This window comes from Ceratotherium simum, chromosome 34 (assembly GCF_057802395.1).
Source record: "Ceratotherium simum simum isolate JZ-2026a chromosome 34, ASM5780239v1, whole genome shotgun sequence".
Classification (NCBI taxonomy): domain Eukaryota; kingdom Metazoa; phylum Chordata; class Mammalia; order Perissodactyla; family Rhinocerotidae; genus Ceratotherium; species Ceratotherium simum.
In genome coordinates this window covers 14523445-14536914 of record NC_141933.1, presented here as the reverse complement: position 1 = coordinate 14536914, position 13470 = coordinate 14523445, and the positions used below count along the sequence as shown (strand labels likewise).

Here is a 13470-nt window from a genome sequence, read left to right as displayed (position 1 = left end):
CTGGCCCCTTCCTCCTGGTTGGCAGAGTCTATGTGCATCAGCCTCTTGGCGAAGTTGGCTCATTTGCGGAGGGGCGCCAAGTCCCGCTAGACACCCCCCAGGAGCGGGCTGCTGCCTGCTTTGGGCCATTTTTGTCCGCTGGAAGCTGGCGAAGCGCCCCGCGAGGACGCCCGCAGTTTCTGGGCAGGAGCCTCTGCCCGGTCTCGGGGGAGCTCCGCGCAGCCGCCGGGTTCGGTCCTGGATCCTCATCCCACCGCTGCCGCCCACTCCGCAGCGGCTGAAGGGCAGCAGTCACCGCGCACGAAGCACCAGTGGCCGGGCCGTTCGCCCTGCAGCTCCGACCCCGGGCGCGCTGCTCCCGCTCTGCGCGGCTGCTGCGGACTCAGAGCCCCGGGAGGCGCGCGAAGCCGCCAGCTCCTTCCACTCCCGCCCAGCGCTGCCTCAGCTCTTCACCCGCCGGCAGCGGACGCGGGTGGGCGGAGGGGATGGAGGGAAGTGAATGCTCCAAGTTTGCCCCGGAACGCGGAAGCTGGCCGTGGAGCGAGTGTGGGCAGTGAGTGGATGGGTGGGACCAAGCTGGATCATCAGGTCAAGTAGAGCGGGTGCGTGTGCCTCTCCTCCGGGCCCCACCCGACTCAGCAGCCCGCGCTCTGGGGTCCATCCCCATAATTTCTCGCCGCCCCACTCAGTGGTCCAATGAGGGCAGACAGCGCCTGCAACCTTGACGTCCATTGGCCAGGCGGTGTCAAATCCCAGACCCATTCCTGCCTGCGCAGACTTCTAGTTGCTGGCGAGAGAAGTTTCCGGAGAGAGCCCGCTGAGCGCCATTTCCGCGGCTCCTGCGACTCCCAGTGCGGCGGTCACCGGCACCCCTGGGGCAGATTCTCCGCTTCTGTGAGTGGTTCTTCCGGTCTTGAGTTGAATGTGGAGTTCTTAGTGGGTGAATATCAAGGGCACAAGGCAGAGGAACCGCAGCCTGGAGCCAAAGAGATTTTGGCGGGAGGGGAGGAAAGGCAGCTTTCCATTATGGGAATCCCCTTCCCGCTCCCCAGCTTCAAAAGTCAAAAGTTTGACTCCTGGCAAGGCACTTTGAGACAGTCTAGGTAGCTGTTCCAACCAACGTGTTGTGCGCATAGGGGAGGTGGGGGGGTGCGGGGTGGGGGTGGGGGTTAAAAGTGCAAATTCCGTAATTGCACCCGAGACGTGTTGAATCATGATCTTTGAGGATGGAATCCGGTGTCTTCTTTTTTAACAAGCTCAGAGGAGGTAATTCACGGGGACAATAAAAGTTTGATCTGAACCAAACTCTTTAATTTACAAATGAGGAAGCTGAGATGCCCAAGAGCTGTGTAGGGAGAGGGTTTGACGTTTTGGGGTCGTTCTTTCCTGGTTTTAGGTAGTTTCCTCCATTGCTGCTCTGATCAGTTCTCAGCTGAATATCTGAGGGGAACCCTCTTCTTATGCCCTGAATTCTCTCTCTGTGCAGGTCTCTCCCTTCTGTGTCCTATGAACTCTTGCCACCTTAGTCTCTCAGCTCTATCTCCTCAAATCAGGAATCCTAACTGACTCTGCCTGGCTGCTCCTCCTTGCACCCTGGCCTGGAATCTCTCAAGCAATCAGCTGGAATAATCATAGGTTGCACCTCATTTGTCACTGCCCTTAATTGCATGATGTCCAGTTCTTTGTAAATCATTGTTTCATATATTTTGCCCTTTTGGGCTTGTTTTGTTTTCAGACTGGAGGGTAAATCCGGTCCCTTTTAGTCCATTTAGCCAGAAATCCAAGGTAATAACTGTTCTAGTGTTCTTGTCTAGTTCTGTTCATCTGTGTCACTTCTGGATCTGTTTCTGTTCATTGATTTCTCTCCTCATGATGGGTCCTCGTCATGATACTTTCCTGCTCCTTTTTATGCCTGATAATTTTTGATTGGATATCAAGCTTCATTAATTTCACATTTTGAGCTGCTAGAAATTCTTATATTCCTATCAATATTCTTGAGCTTTGTTCTAGTGCTCAGTTATGTTACTTGGAAACAGTTTTATCCATGCAAGGATTGCTTTTAAATGTTGCCAGGTGGGACCAAAGCAGCCTGTAGTCTAGGGCTAATTTTGTCCCACTGTGGAGGCAACACCTTTCTGAATATTCTACCTGATACCTCATGAATTATGAAGTTTTCCAATTTGACGCTTGGGAACAGAAACTATTCTCAGCCCTGTATGAACCTCAGAGTTGTTACATCTTTTCCCTTGGGGTGGTTCTTCTCCTGGCTTCCAATAGTTTCATCACACGCATGCACTGATCAATATTTAGCTGAAATTTCCAGGGTACTCACTATAGATCCCCAACACTCTGTCTGTATAGTGTAGCTCTCTTCTCTCTAGAACTCTGCCATAGAAACTCCAGCCCCCTAGGACGCCCACAACTTTCAGCTTGTCTTCTCAACTCAGGGAAACTGCCAGGCTCTATTGTGTTTTCCCTCTCTGAGATATGCCCTGGAAACGCTCCCCAGGCAGTAAGCCAGACATCCATGGGGCTTACCTCATTTGATTTCCCTCTCGTAGGGATCAGAGATCACTGTTCTGTGCTGCCTGATGTCCAGCATTTGAAAATTATTGTTTCATCTATCTTGTCTTTTATTTCTTTAGTCATTTCAAGTAGGAGGGTAAATCCAATCCTTGTTTCTCTAGCTCGGCCAGTGGTGGAAGTAAGTTATATTCTCTTGGAACTCATCATGAATTCCGTGAAGCCTGAAGAGAACAAGTCATTCAGTGCTACAGAAAATGACCAGAGTACCAGACCTGAAGTTTCAAAGGTATGTCTGCTTTTTAACAAGCCTTTGCAGGAGCAGCCCTCTAACCATGGCACTATATTAGGATCCTAGAAGGGGATAAGTTCATAAAGAATGGAAGTTATAATCCCTTCTTTTGCGTAGCTTAAAATATATTTGGGGAAATGATACATGTAAGTGCTTGTGTAAAACAAAATGATAGAGTATGAACTAATAATGCAAAAAATGCCTTGTTAGACAACAAAGTGACTACCAAACAGTGTTAACACTTAATATCATTGGCAATATAGACAGGCAAAGATAATAACATAGTTAATGTTTACTGAGCAATTACTTTGTGCCTGGAATTATGCTTGTCATTTCCTATGGATTATCTCATTTAACATTTAATAAAACTCTGTGCAATAGATATTATTATCATCCTTATTTTACAAATGAAGAAACTGAAATCCAACTTTCTTAAAGTTGCAAAGGTAATGGACTTCAGAGCAAGGATTTTGAAACCGGGCAGTCAGACTTTGGAGCCTGGTTTTTGACCAACACACTGACTTATTCGAGATATGCACAATGAGGATACTAAGTGGAGATATAAACAACTGCTTTTGAAGTGCAGAGAGAAGAATGCTTAATTCAGACTCAAGAAATTAAGGCAGAATTGTATGAGAAAGATCTTAAAGAATGAATAAAATTTCACCAGAGAAGTGGATCAAGCATGAGGGAATAGTCTGAGTCATGTACACATGAAAACATATTTGAGGAACAATATAGCTAGACTTCATGGTATGTAAGGAGAATTCAAGAATACGGTAGACAAATAATGCTGGGAAGATGGTTTGGTACAAGATCACAGCAGACGTTATATCAATAAGAACTTTTTATTTTGTCAGGGAAAAAAATCCTGTAATTGTGAAATAATAAAATGGATTCATTGCATTAAAATTTAAAATTTAAAATTAATTTCCTCAATGCACTAACCACATTTCTAGTGCTCAGTCACCATATGTGGCTAATGGCTACCATATTGGACAAGGCAGATATAGAACATTTCCATCATTGCAGAAAGCTCTGTTGGGCAGTGCCGCTGTAGATTAAGGAATTCTGTGGCCTTGCTACTCAAAGTGTGGTCCACACACCAGCAGCATTGATACTGCCTGAGAGGTTGTTAGACCTGTGTGATCTACATTTTAACAATACACCCAAGTGATTCATATGCACATTAAAATCTGGGAAACACTGTTTTAAAATACGCTTCCATTCAAATATTATGTCTGGTGAAATCCATCATTGTTATCAGCATTATTTGCTAAGGTTTATTTAGCTTGCATAGCATTGTTTCAAAACGAGACACTTTTAGCCCCATGAGGGGAAAAAAAAAATGGATTTCATTGGTTCATGCATCTGGAAAGTCCAGAGTTACGCTGAGCTTTAACTCAGCAGTACACAATTTTTTCAAAGACGTATTTATGTTTTCAGTCTCTATACTCTGCTTTTCGTTTCAAGCCTCTGGCTGGCTTTCTGCGTAGTGACCATCCAGCTTCAGTAATTTCAGAGTTCATATCTGCATTCTTGACCATCCAGATAATGAATCTATCCTGGTACCCTGAGAAAACTTCTATTTGCCATCTAATTGTTCCAAGCTAAGTAGCTCAACCATGCCTGCACAAAACCTTGTGGCTAAGGGGGCACTTAGAGTAATCAAGATCTATTCCTGAGCTGGCATGAATTCATTTCTATACACATTTATAGCTGCTAAGGAAGGGGAGAGAGGTAGAATAGCTTTTTGGGAAATCACTGCAGTATCTTTTGCTTCCTTGAACTCCATGCTTAGGTATTTGGATTTTATTCTACAAGTAAAGGAGAGGTATTTCCAGCTTTTGTTCTTGTGTTATTTAGGAGGAGAGATTTAACTGAAACTTGAAGTTAAATATTCGTGTTAAAATACCTAGTGCTACACTGTTCAATACAATAGTCACATGTGGCTATTTAAATTTAAATTCAACTTAACTAAAGTTAAATATTGGAAAAACTGAGTAATTCAGATTCTCAGTTGCACTAACCACATTTCAAGTACTCGGTAGCCACATGTGGCCGTCGTATGGGGCAGTGTAGATGCTAAACCTTTGGATCATTGCAGAAAATTCTATTGGACAGTACTCATCTAGGGCATCCACTTATAGAACAAAACTATAATGTAAAACTTCAAAATTATTTGGAGGGAAAATGGAATGAGGGGAAATAATTGATCTAAAAGAAGACAATAAAGCAAGAGAAAATAAATCTAGAAAAAGTGGGAAAAATAGTTGAGCAATTCCACTCCTAAGTGTACCAAGAGACGCTCTTTCACATGTGCATCAGGAAACATATCAAAGAGATTCGTAGCAGCACTGCAGCTCTGTTTGTAGCAGAGAAAGGTTGGGAACAACTGAAATGCACGCAGTTTCTTCAATGGATTCTATTTAACTGAAAGTGAATGTAGGACTCTCCATCAACTAGAATGAACCCCAAAAAAGTAGCAAAACAAGTCACAGAAGAACACATTCAGTAAGATGCTTTTGTATAAACTCAAAAACAGGCAAAACTAAACATATGCTACTTATATTTTGACTACATATATGAATGTCTCTAAAGAAATGTGAAGTAATAATAATTTTAAAACGAATTTAGGAATAGTGGTTGTCTATGAGAATGAGAAAGGGAGAGAAGATGAAGAAGGGGCATACTGAAGCCTTCTAATGAATTGTAATATACTATTTCTTAAGCTTCGTGGTAGATACATAGATGTTTCTTATTATTATTTAAAATATAGGATATGTCATATACTGCTTTTGCATGTGTATTATGTTTCATAATTTTTAAAAAATGGCACATAAGAGATAAAATAGGGACCAGCCTGGTGGCATAGTAGTTAAGTTCCAGGGCTCTGCTTCGGCGGCCCGGGGTTCACAGGTTTGGATCCCGGGGGTGGACCTACACACCACTCATCAAGCCATGCTGTGGCAGGCGTCCCACATATAAAGAAGAGGAAGATGGGCAGGGATGTTAGCCCAGGGTCAATCTTCAGTAGCCACATGAAGCAAAAAGAGGAGGATTGGCAACAGATGTTAGCTCAAAGCTAATCTTCCTCACACACAACAAAAAGAGAGATAAAATAGAAGGAGAAGCTGAAGATGATTCCTAGGGTGCTAGCTTGGGTGGTTGAGTGGGTGACAGCACCATTAAAAGACTCAGGAAACATGGGGAAAAAGGGAATGATGAGGGGTAAGTTTTATGAGTCTGCTTTTGAAAGGGTTCGGTTTGGTTTTGAAAGTGTTGAGGGTGAAATGCCTCTGATGTATCCCTGAGTAGATGTCCAACAGGCGACATTTATTATATCTGGAACTCAAAACAGAGGACGTTGCTGCAGATACAGATTTGGGCAGTAAATAGTAGTTGAAAACCTGAAGGAATAGGAAAGCGCCATGAAAAGAAGAAACTCACTATGCCCGAAACCTAAGCCCATTCCATTGCACCTTCCTCTTAAATAAACCAAACCCAGGTGTCCTTTCTGACTTTACTCTCTCCAGCTTTATTCCTCTATTCCCATAGACTTGGTCCGAGACTTCAGATTCCACAATAATTGCCATCCAAGTTCTATTGACTCCTATGGTGGAATATTTTTCACTTATATCCTTGTTTTTCATTCCTGTTGCCATCAGGTTATCAATACTTTTTCCTAGGCTATTTCCAACTGATTGTATATGTATATGTTTTGAATATGTATATTTGCTTGTACACATAGCTAATCCTGTGATTTATCAATCATTTTAGTATATTTCCTTAGTGCTGTTGAAACCATGTACAGAATGGAAACTAGACAGATATTTAATGGGAATTTTTGAAAGGTGATGTTTTAAACGTCCAAAAGATTTATTAAATAAGTCCAGCTTTACTAGTAAATAAATAAATCCAAATTTAAAAAAGAATCATCTTAGATGGCATTTCATCTATCAATTGACAAACATTTAAAATAATAATGCTGATATCGTTTTGAGGAGTCAGCTATATGGTTGATCTCCTTGGGCAGCAGGGGAGGAGAGACAGGGTGAGTTGATACAACTTTCCTGGAAAGCAGTTTGGCAGTATATATGTTGTGAACTACTTTTATAACCTTAGTCTCAGTATTTCCACTTCTGGGAATGTGGCCTAAGTAAATATTCAGATGTGCAAACAAAATGTTTTACGTATAGAAATATTTGTCATATTTAGAGTTGTAAAAAATTGGAAACAATCTAAATATCCAGCAATAGAAGAATGGATTAGAAATTATTATACAGTGAAATATCATATGGCCCCTCAAATTGTGTTTTCAAAGGTTGTTTAATGACATGTGAAAGCACTGGCGGATTGTTTAGTGAAAAATAAACTCATATGCAGCATAGAATAATTTGAGAAACATAAGATTTATGTCTGCACGTAAAATAATAGAAACAAATAAAACAAAATGTACAATGGTTATCTCTGGTAATGGAATAATGATCAATATTTTTTCTCCATTGCTCTTTATCCATTATATTATCCAATTTTTATTCAGAATATCTATTAGTTTTACCATTAGAAAACATGAAATATTATTAAAGGCGATCCTTATTAAATTTTTAACTTTTCCCTTTTTAAGGATGTCACGAAGCAGACATGTTCTGGCACACCTGTTCATCGTTCTCTGTCTGATACAGAAGAGTGTAGTGGCACCATTAAGCATGAAAGTGAAGTTATTAAGCGTGAAGCATCCCATGAAATTCAGAACCCAAGTTTGAGCACCAATAAACAATGTAGTTTCACCTTTACTTTGAATGAAAGCTCCAGGAAGCCAGACCGTAGTGTGTTTACAACATATGGTGAACTCAATGAGAATATCTACTCAGCTCTGAACGCTAATGACAATTTCAGTGAAAGGATGAAGAATCATTTGAATAAGAACATTATTGTTTATGAAGAAAAAACAATAGAAGGATATATAAATTTAGGAATGCCTCTCAAGTGCCTACCTAGAGGTTCTCATTTTAAAATAACATTTGGTCAAAGAAAGAGTAACCAGGAAGAAGATGATCAGCTATTACGCCAATGTAAAAATCCAAATGTCGAATGCATTCTTTTTCACGTTGTTGCTGTTGGGAAGACGATAAAGAAGATTCTTAAGATCAAGGAACTTCATGAAAGAGGAAGTACACTTTGTATCTATGCCTTGAAGGGTGAGACTATCAAAGAAGCCCTGTGTGAGGATGGCCGATTTCGGTCTGACCTAGACGAATTTGAATGGAAACTAATGGAAGGTCATAATAAAATTCATGGAAAACAGTCCAAGGTAGATGAAGTATCTGGAAAAGTCTTAGAAATGGACATTTTTAAAAAACAATTTGTCAGGAAAGGTACCTTTAATAAAATTAAACAGGAGAATGAAAATGCCACTGATGAAACCAGTCCCTTGCGTCCGATACAGTCTAAGATTGAGGTCTATGAAGAAGACAAAGATGGAGAGACTGAGGATGCAGAACACAACAGAGGGGAAAAAACCTCACAAGTTAGGCAAGGGCCCCATATGGCTGTGCAATATGCTATTAATAAGGCTATCCAGCAGGAGGCAACTAATCTCAGGATAAAGAATTTCCAAATGTTGGGCAAAGTTATAATGCATCAGTATCCGAATTTTAAAGAAGAGACACTTTGGATGAGAAAGTATTTTCGGGAAGAGCAGAAGAGAACAAAACTGCCAACGTTTAAACAATTCAACCTATATAAAAAGTACTTTGGAAAAGTGACTGAAAATTCTACTTCAGTTGCAACCTATGAACATCTTATTCATCTTAGTAAGTCAGTCGGGTACATGAGATGGGACAATAATGGAAACACGGGCAATGCTACTTGCTTTGTCTTTAATGATGGTTATATTTTCACCTGTCGACATGTTGTAGATCTTATGGTGGGAGAAGGGACAGATCCAAGTTTGTGGCCAGATATAATAAGCAAATGTGCAAAGGTAACTTTCACTTATAACAAGTTCTGTCCTACTGATGCTGATTGGTTTTCCATCGAGCCATGGTTTGAAGTGTCTGATGCAACTCTAGATTATGCCATTTTAAAACTAAGAGAAAATGGAAGTGGATTTCCTCCAGGCCTGTTTAGACAAATTTCCCCTCAACCAGATAATGGTTTGATTTATTTAATTGGTCACCCAGAAGGCCAGATCAAGAAAATAGATGGTTGTGCTGTGATTCCTCTAGGTCAACGGCCAGGGAGGTACCCACAGCATCATCAAGATGGGGTGGTAGGACCCTATGCTGCCACTTACAGTGCTTTCCCTATGTTTACCCAAAGAAGTTTCCTATCAGAGGCTTGGAGAATTGACACACTTAGCTATGATACTTGTTTTTCTAGTGGGTCCTCTGGCTCCCCAGTGTTTAAAGCATCTGGCCACTTGGTTGCTGTGCATTCCATTGGGCATTTTTATCAATGTGGTAATATGGTGCATGCTGTTATTGAATTTGGCTATTCTATGGAGTCAATTCTTTGTGATATTAAACAGAAAAATGAGAGCTTTTATAAATTACTAAATGAAGAGAAAAATGAGAACCACAGTGAAGACAAAAATAACAAACAAGAGTCGTCATTTCAAGATCATCAGATTGAACCCATGGAACATTAGAAAGAAGATGCTGTTTTCAGGAAAATAGGCCAATAATTTAGAGTATTTGGGGCTGTTTCCTTAAAATATAATGAATATTCTTTTTTATTAGAAAAATTTTAGAGAATCATGTAGATGTACAAAACAGATATTAGACCTCAAATAAATATTGATTTTTTTCTCATTGGTGCTTTTTTTTTTTTTTAATTTGAAACAATCTGAAGCCTCACTTAAAATACTTAGCTCACTGATACATATACAAAGAATTTGTTGTTTGCCATTCTAAATTCCTAGTATGGTACAGCCATCCATCTTCCTAACTAATGAAGTGATTCTTGTTCTCTGAGTAACAAGATATGTTTACAGTTAGAGTTAAGGAAAAAAGATGTATTGTTCCTCTAACACCCAAAATTCTTTGGTAATCTTACTTTTTCCCCTTGGCATCAGCCTCTATTGCAAATGCCAATAGAAAATCCCAGCTTTTCAGTTCTTTAATTCTGCACTTCTGTGGCAGATACAAGGAATGACTTGCTTAGTCTCCATCCCAACCCGTTCATGTTCAGAGTCTAGAAAGCTAAAAGCTATCTCAGTCTAACTTGCACCTAAGATTCTGGGTATAAGTCAGATTCCTCTAAATAGATGCACTTGCATATTATTTGGAAGATAGAAATAAGATGCAAGCCATCCTTCTTGCTCCATCTTCTGGAAAACTAAATCATAGAAAAGTGAGTGTCTAGAGATAGCAGTGTTGGCCACATTCAGTGTCAATGTCTAGTCATCAGCTTCATGGGTATCCGGGAGTAATCACAGCAGTAGCAGCAGCCAGAATCAGCATTGCCATGTCTAGTCATTCGCTTCAGTGGTGTGGAGGGGCATTTGTAACAGCTTCCTAATCTAGCCTCCTGACTCCTGGATTGCAGCTGAGAGAGTATATTCCTGAACTCAGTAATTCCAATGTTGGTCTTCTGAATCTCACTGCTTTTATCATTCTGAAGATTTTCCAGCACTTAATCCCTTCAGTTAAATCTCTTTTACCCGCACTGAACTCTGATATACCCTCCTTACCAACTAGCAATTGATTGGACTGTCCAAACATGTGATATCTCTCAGTTGCGAAAAAGCTGACTCAGAGAAATTGTTGGTTCAGAAACTCTAGATCTGTATGTCTGTTAGAAAGGATATAGGAACAACTGCTGAATTTCAAAAATAAAATGGTAGCTTAAATGAGAGAGAAGTTTATTTTTCTCTCACATGATAGCCTGAACGTACTCTCCTCTGTGGTTGTGGGAATTCACGGCGTCAAGGTATTGGGTTTCTTCAGTCAGGTTACACCACAATCCTCAATATGCAACATGGTCCAAGATGGCTGTTAAACCTCCAGCCAACGCACCCACACCGCAGCCAGGAAAATGTGCAAAAGGTAAATGTACCTCTTCCTCTTAAGAACACCATCCAGAATCTGCATATATCATGGCTGCTCATACCCATTGTCTACAACTTGGTTACATAGCTCACTTTGCTGCAAATCAGGCTGTGAAATGTAGTGTTTATTCCGGATGACCAGAAACCCAGCCTAAATTCTATTACTGTTGAGTAAAGGGAAAATGGATACTGGGTAAACTAGTAGTGTCAACCACAGTCCACCCATCTAGCCCCTCTAGTATCTATAGATCCTCTTCTTTCCATATACAAAGCACACTTACCCACTTCCCAAGATAGTCCAGAATTTCTGGGTAATGTGCATTTCTCTCCATCACATCTGGATGCAGCTCCTCATGGTCCAGAGATGTATCTGCCCATTTGCCCTCATGCTATTCACATACCCAATATACCGTAGTGGAATATGGCCAGAATCCAACAACTTAAATTTTTTACTAAGAAAAAGGGAGAATGGAAACTATAGCAGTCACCATCCCATAGCAGAGATCAAATTCTGTTGTGCAGGAATTGTCAGGATGCCCAGCGCTGGCAGGGGGTACCATTTCTGGTTAGCTCATATTGCAACTCTTGGTTACTGCTCAGTGGAGTTGGAACTGCCTTGACCATTGTCCTTCACAGCCCCAGATTTTATCCTTCAGGGTGTTCTCTTTTGTCCATTGTTTTCTATGGCCATTTATTTATCTATTTTAAAGCCTAGTTTTATTAAGTTAGGATTTATGCACAGTAAAATACATCCTTTTTGGCATATAGGCCTATGAATTCTGACAAATGCATATACTTGAGTAACTGCTACCACAATCAAAAAGTTAAAAGTCAAACTATTTTTTCATAAAAGTATAACTGCAGTGCTGTCGGCATGCTTACAAACATTTAATGATAATTTTAGTCAGTGTATATCTTTCCCTAACTTCTCCTAAATTTGCTGTTAATTTTTGTTTTACATCTGGGTTTTTCAAATCAGAATCCAAACAAACTCTACACATTGTATTTGGTGGCATGAGTCTCTTAAGTCACTTAATGTGGAAATTTCCCCTTTCTCTTTATTTTTTCCTGACATTCATTTATTGAAGAAAGTGGGTCATATTTGTCCTGAAAAATATTCTATATTCTGGACTTTGCTGTCTCATCCCTGTGATATCTTTCAATGTGTAGCTGTAGTCTCTGTATTTCCTGTAAACTGGTGGTTAGATTTAGAGGCTTGATTATATTCAGTTTGGACTTTTTGCCAAGAAACTTCCTAGGAAGTGCCAAGGAATGTCTGGCCTTCTGGTTGCATTTACTGGAACTTTTATTGGCAAAAGAGATTAATAAAAATGGCAGAGATTGTAGATTTAATGGGGAAAATGTGACGGTGTTCTTCTATCCAGTACTAGTATGTGAGATATATATTGTTATAATTATTTACTTATAAGCCAATTCAAGGGCCCAAAGTGCTTATTCAAGAGACATGCTTTCTTTCTTAATCACTACCTGAGTAGTAGGGAATTAGGTTCTACCCTCAGCATTTGACTCATTATTTCTATATGAGTCCATGTGGGCTAGCATTTCCTGTTTTAGTATTTACTGAAACGGAAAGGAGCAATTGCACAACAAAAGGAGAGATATAACTTTAACCAAAAGGAAACTTTTAGACATTTTCATAAAGCTGTGGGCCCTCTAGTCAAATCTTGGGAGCCCAGTACTCCTGTTACAACCACGCGCATAAAGGTTTCAAATCACTTAATCCTGCTGCTGCAACTAAATCTCCACGGAAGGTTACTCATGGAAGCTCTTAACTGAGTGAATCAGATCTTCAAACTTATTTTTTTTAATAGTACTCAATTGAAGCCTGCCCTTCTCAGCGCCAATCCTGAGAGCCTGTGCTGTTGCTTCGGCTTGCCTGCCATATGATCTCTGCCCCATCCCTCTGAACCTAAGATGGGTTCAACCAGATGGGCCAAACGGTGGTTCTAAGTGGTTATAGTAAGATTCATTCTCCACTGAAATTTTAGGTATAGCTTATCATTGGGATTTGCAGGAATCAGACACATAGACTCTGTGATTTTGTGACAGGAAGCACATCCAAATTTCGGATCCATAGCTCAAATGTCACCAGCTCTGTGCTAGCATCCTTGTAGCCTTCTTCATGCCACCACTGCATCCTGTTCATTTCTGTATTATAGCACATGAGTTATGACTCCCTTGTTACTTGTCGTGCTCACCTACTAGATTGTAATTTATTGGATGGTGAGGACAATGTTACATTCCTTTTTATATCCCCAGTGCTTAACACTATACTTGGCACACACATAAAAGTTCCTCCAAAAAGAATGAATAATTTTTTTTTAAAGAAGAAGAATTTAGGTTTATAGTTCTTAGACACAGATCAATGAGAGATGAGTAACAGCTATCCCACAGAGCATATTAAGGGGACTGCTCCCCCAACAGTTGCTTATATTGGGACCGTACAAATCACTAAAGATAAGACCCCACGGTGGGTCCCCTCCAGCACTCTCCTTTCTGTCTTTGCTTCTTGGTTATCCTGGGTTTCATGCAACCTTGCAAAGGGCAGCCAAGAAGAGCAAATTAGAGGCTGGTCCACACC

At 40.5% G+C, this 13470-nt stretch overlaps 1 protein-coding gene across 2 annotated transcripts; it reads left to right on the top strand.

Annotated features, from left to right (window-relative positions):
• The first annotated feature begins 675 nt into the window (after positions 1-675).
• FAM111B (FAM111 trypsin like peptidase B) lies at positions 676-9630 on the top strand. 2 transcript variants are annotated; one of them, XM_087422881.1, is made up of 3 exons: positions 676-894; positions 2688-2812; positions 7443-9630. In XM_087422881.1, the coding sequence occupies exons 2-3, from the start codon at positions 2732-2734 to the stop codon at positions 9465-9467; spliced, it is 2106 nt and encodes a 701-aa protein (XP_087279007.1). In that variant the 5' UTR covers positions 676-894; positions 2688-2731; the 3' UTR covers positions 9468-9630. The 2 variants fall into 2 exon arrangements, with proteins under 2 accessions (XP_087279007.1, XP_087279008.1); XM_087422882.1 differs by lacking the exon at positions 676-894 and having other exon boundaries at positions 2669-2812.
• The last annotated feature ends 3840 nt before the right edge of the window (positions 9631-13470 follow it).

Bases quoted from the DNA above. Each gene is read 5' to 3' on its own strand.
- FAM111B (XM_087422881.1), top strand. From the start codon at position 2,732: ATGAATTCCGTGAAGCCTGAAGAGAACAAGTCATTCAGTGCTACAGAA. The intron at 2,813-7,442 runs GTATGTCTGCTT...TCCCTTTTTAAG, and splicing joins CCAGACCTGAAGTTTCAAAG to GATGTCACGAAGCAGACATG.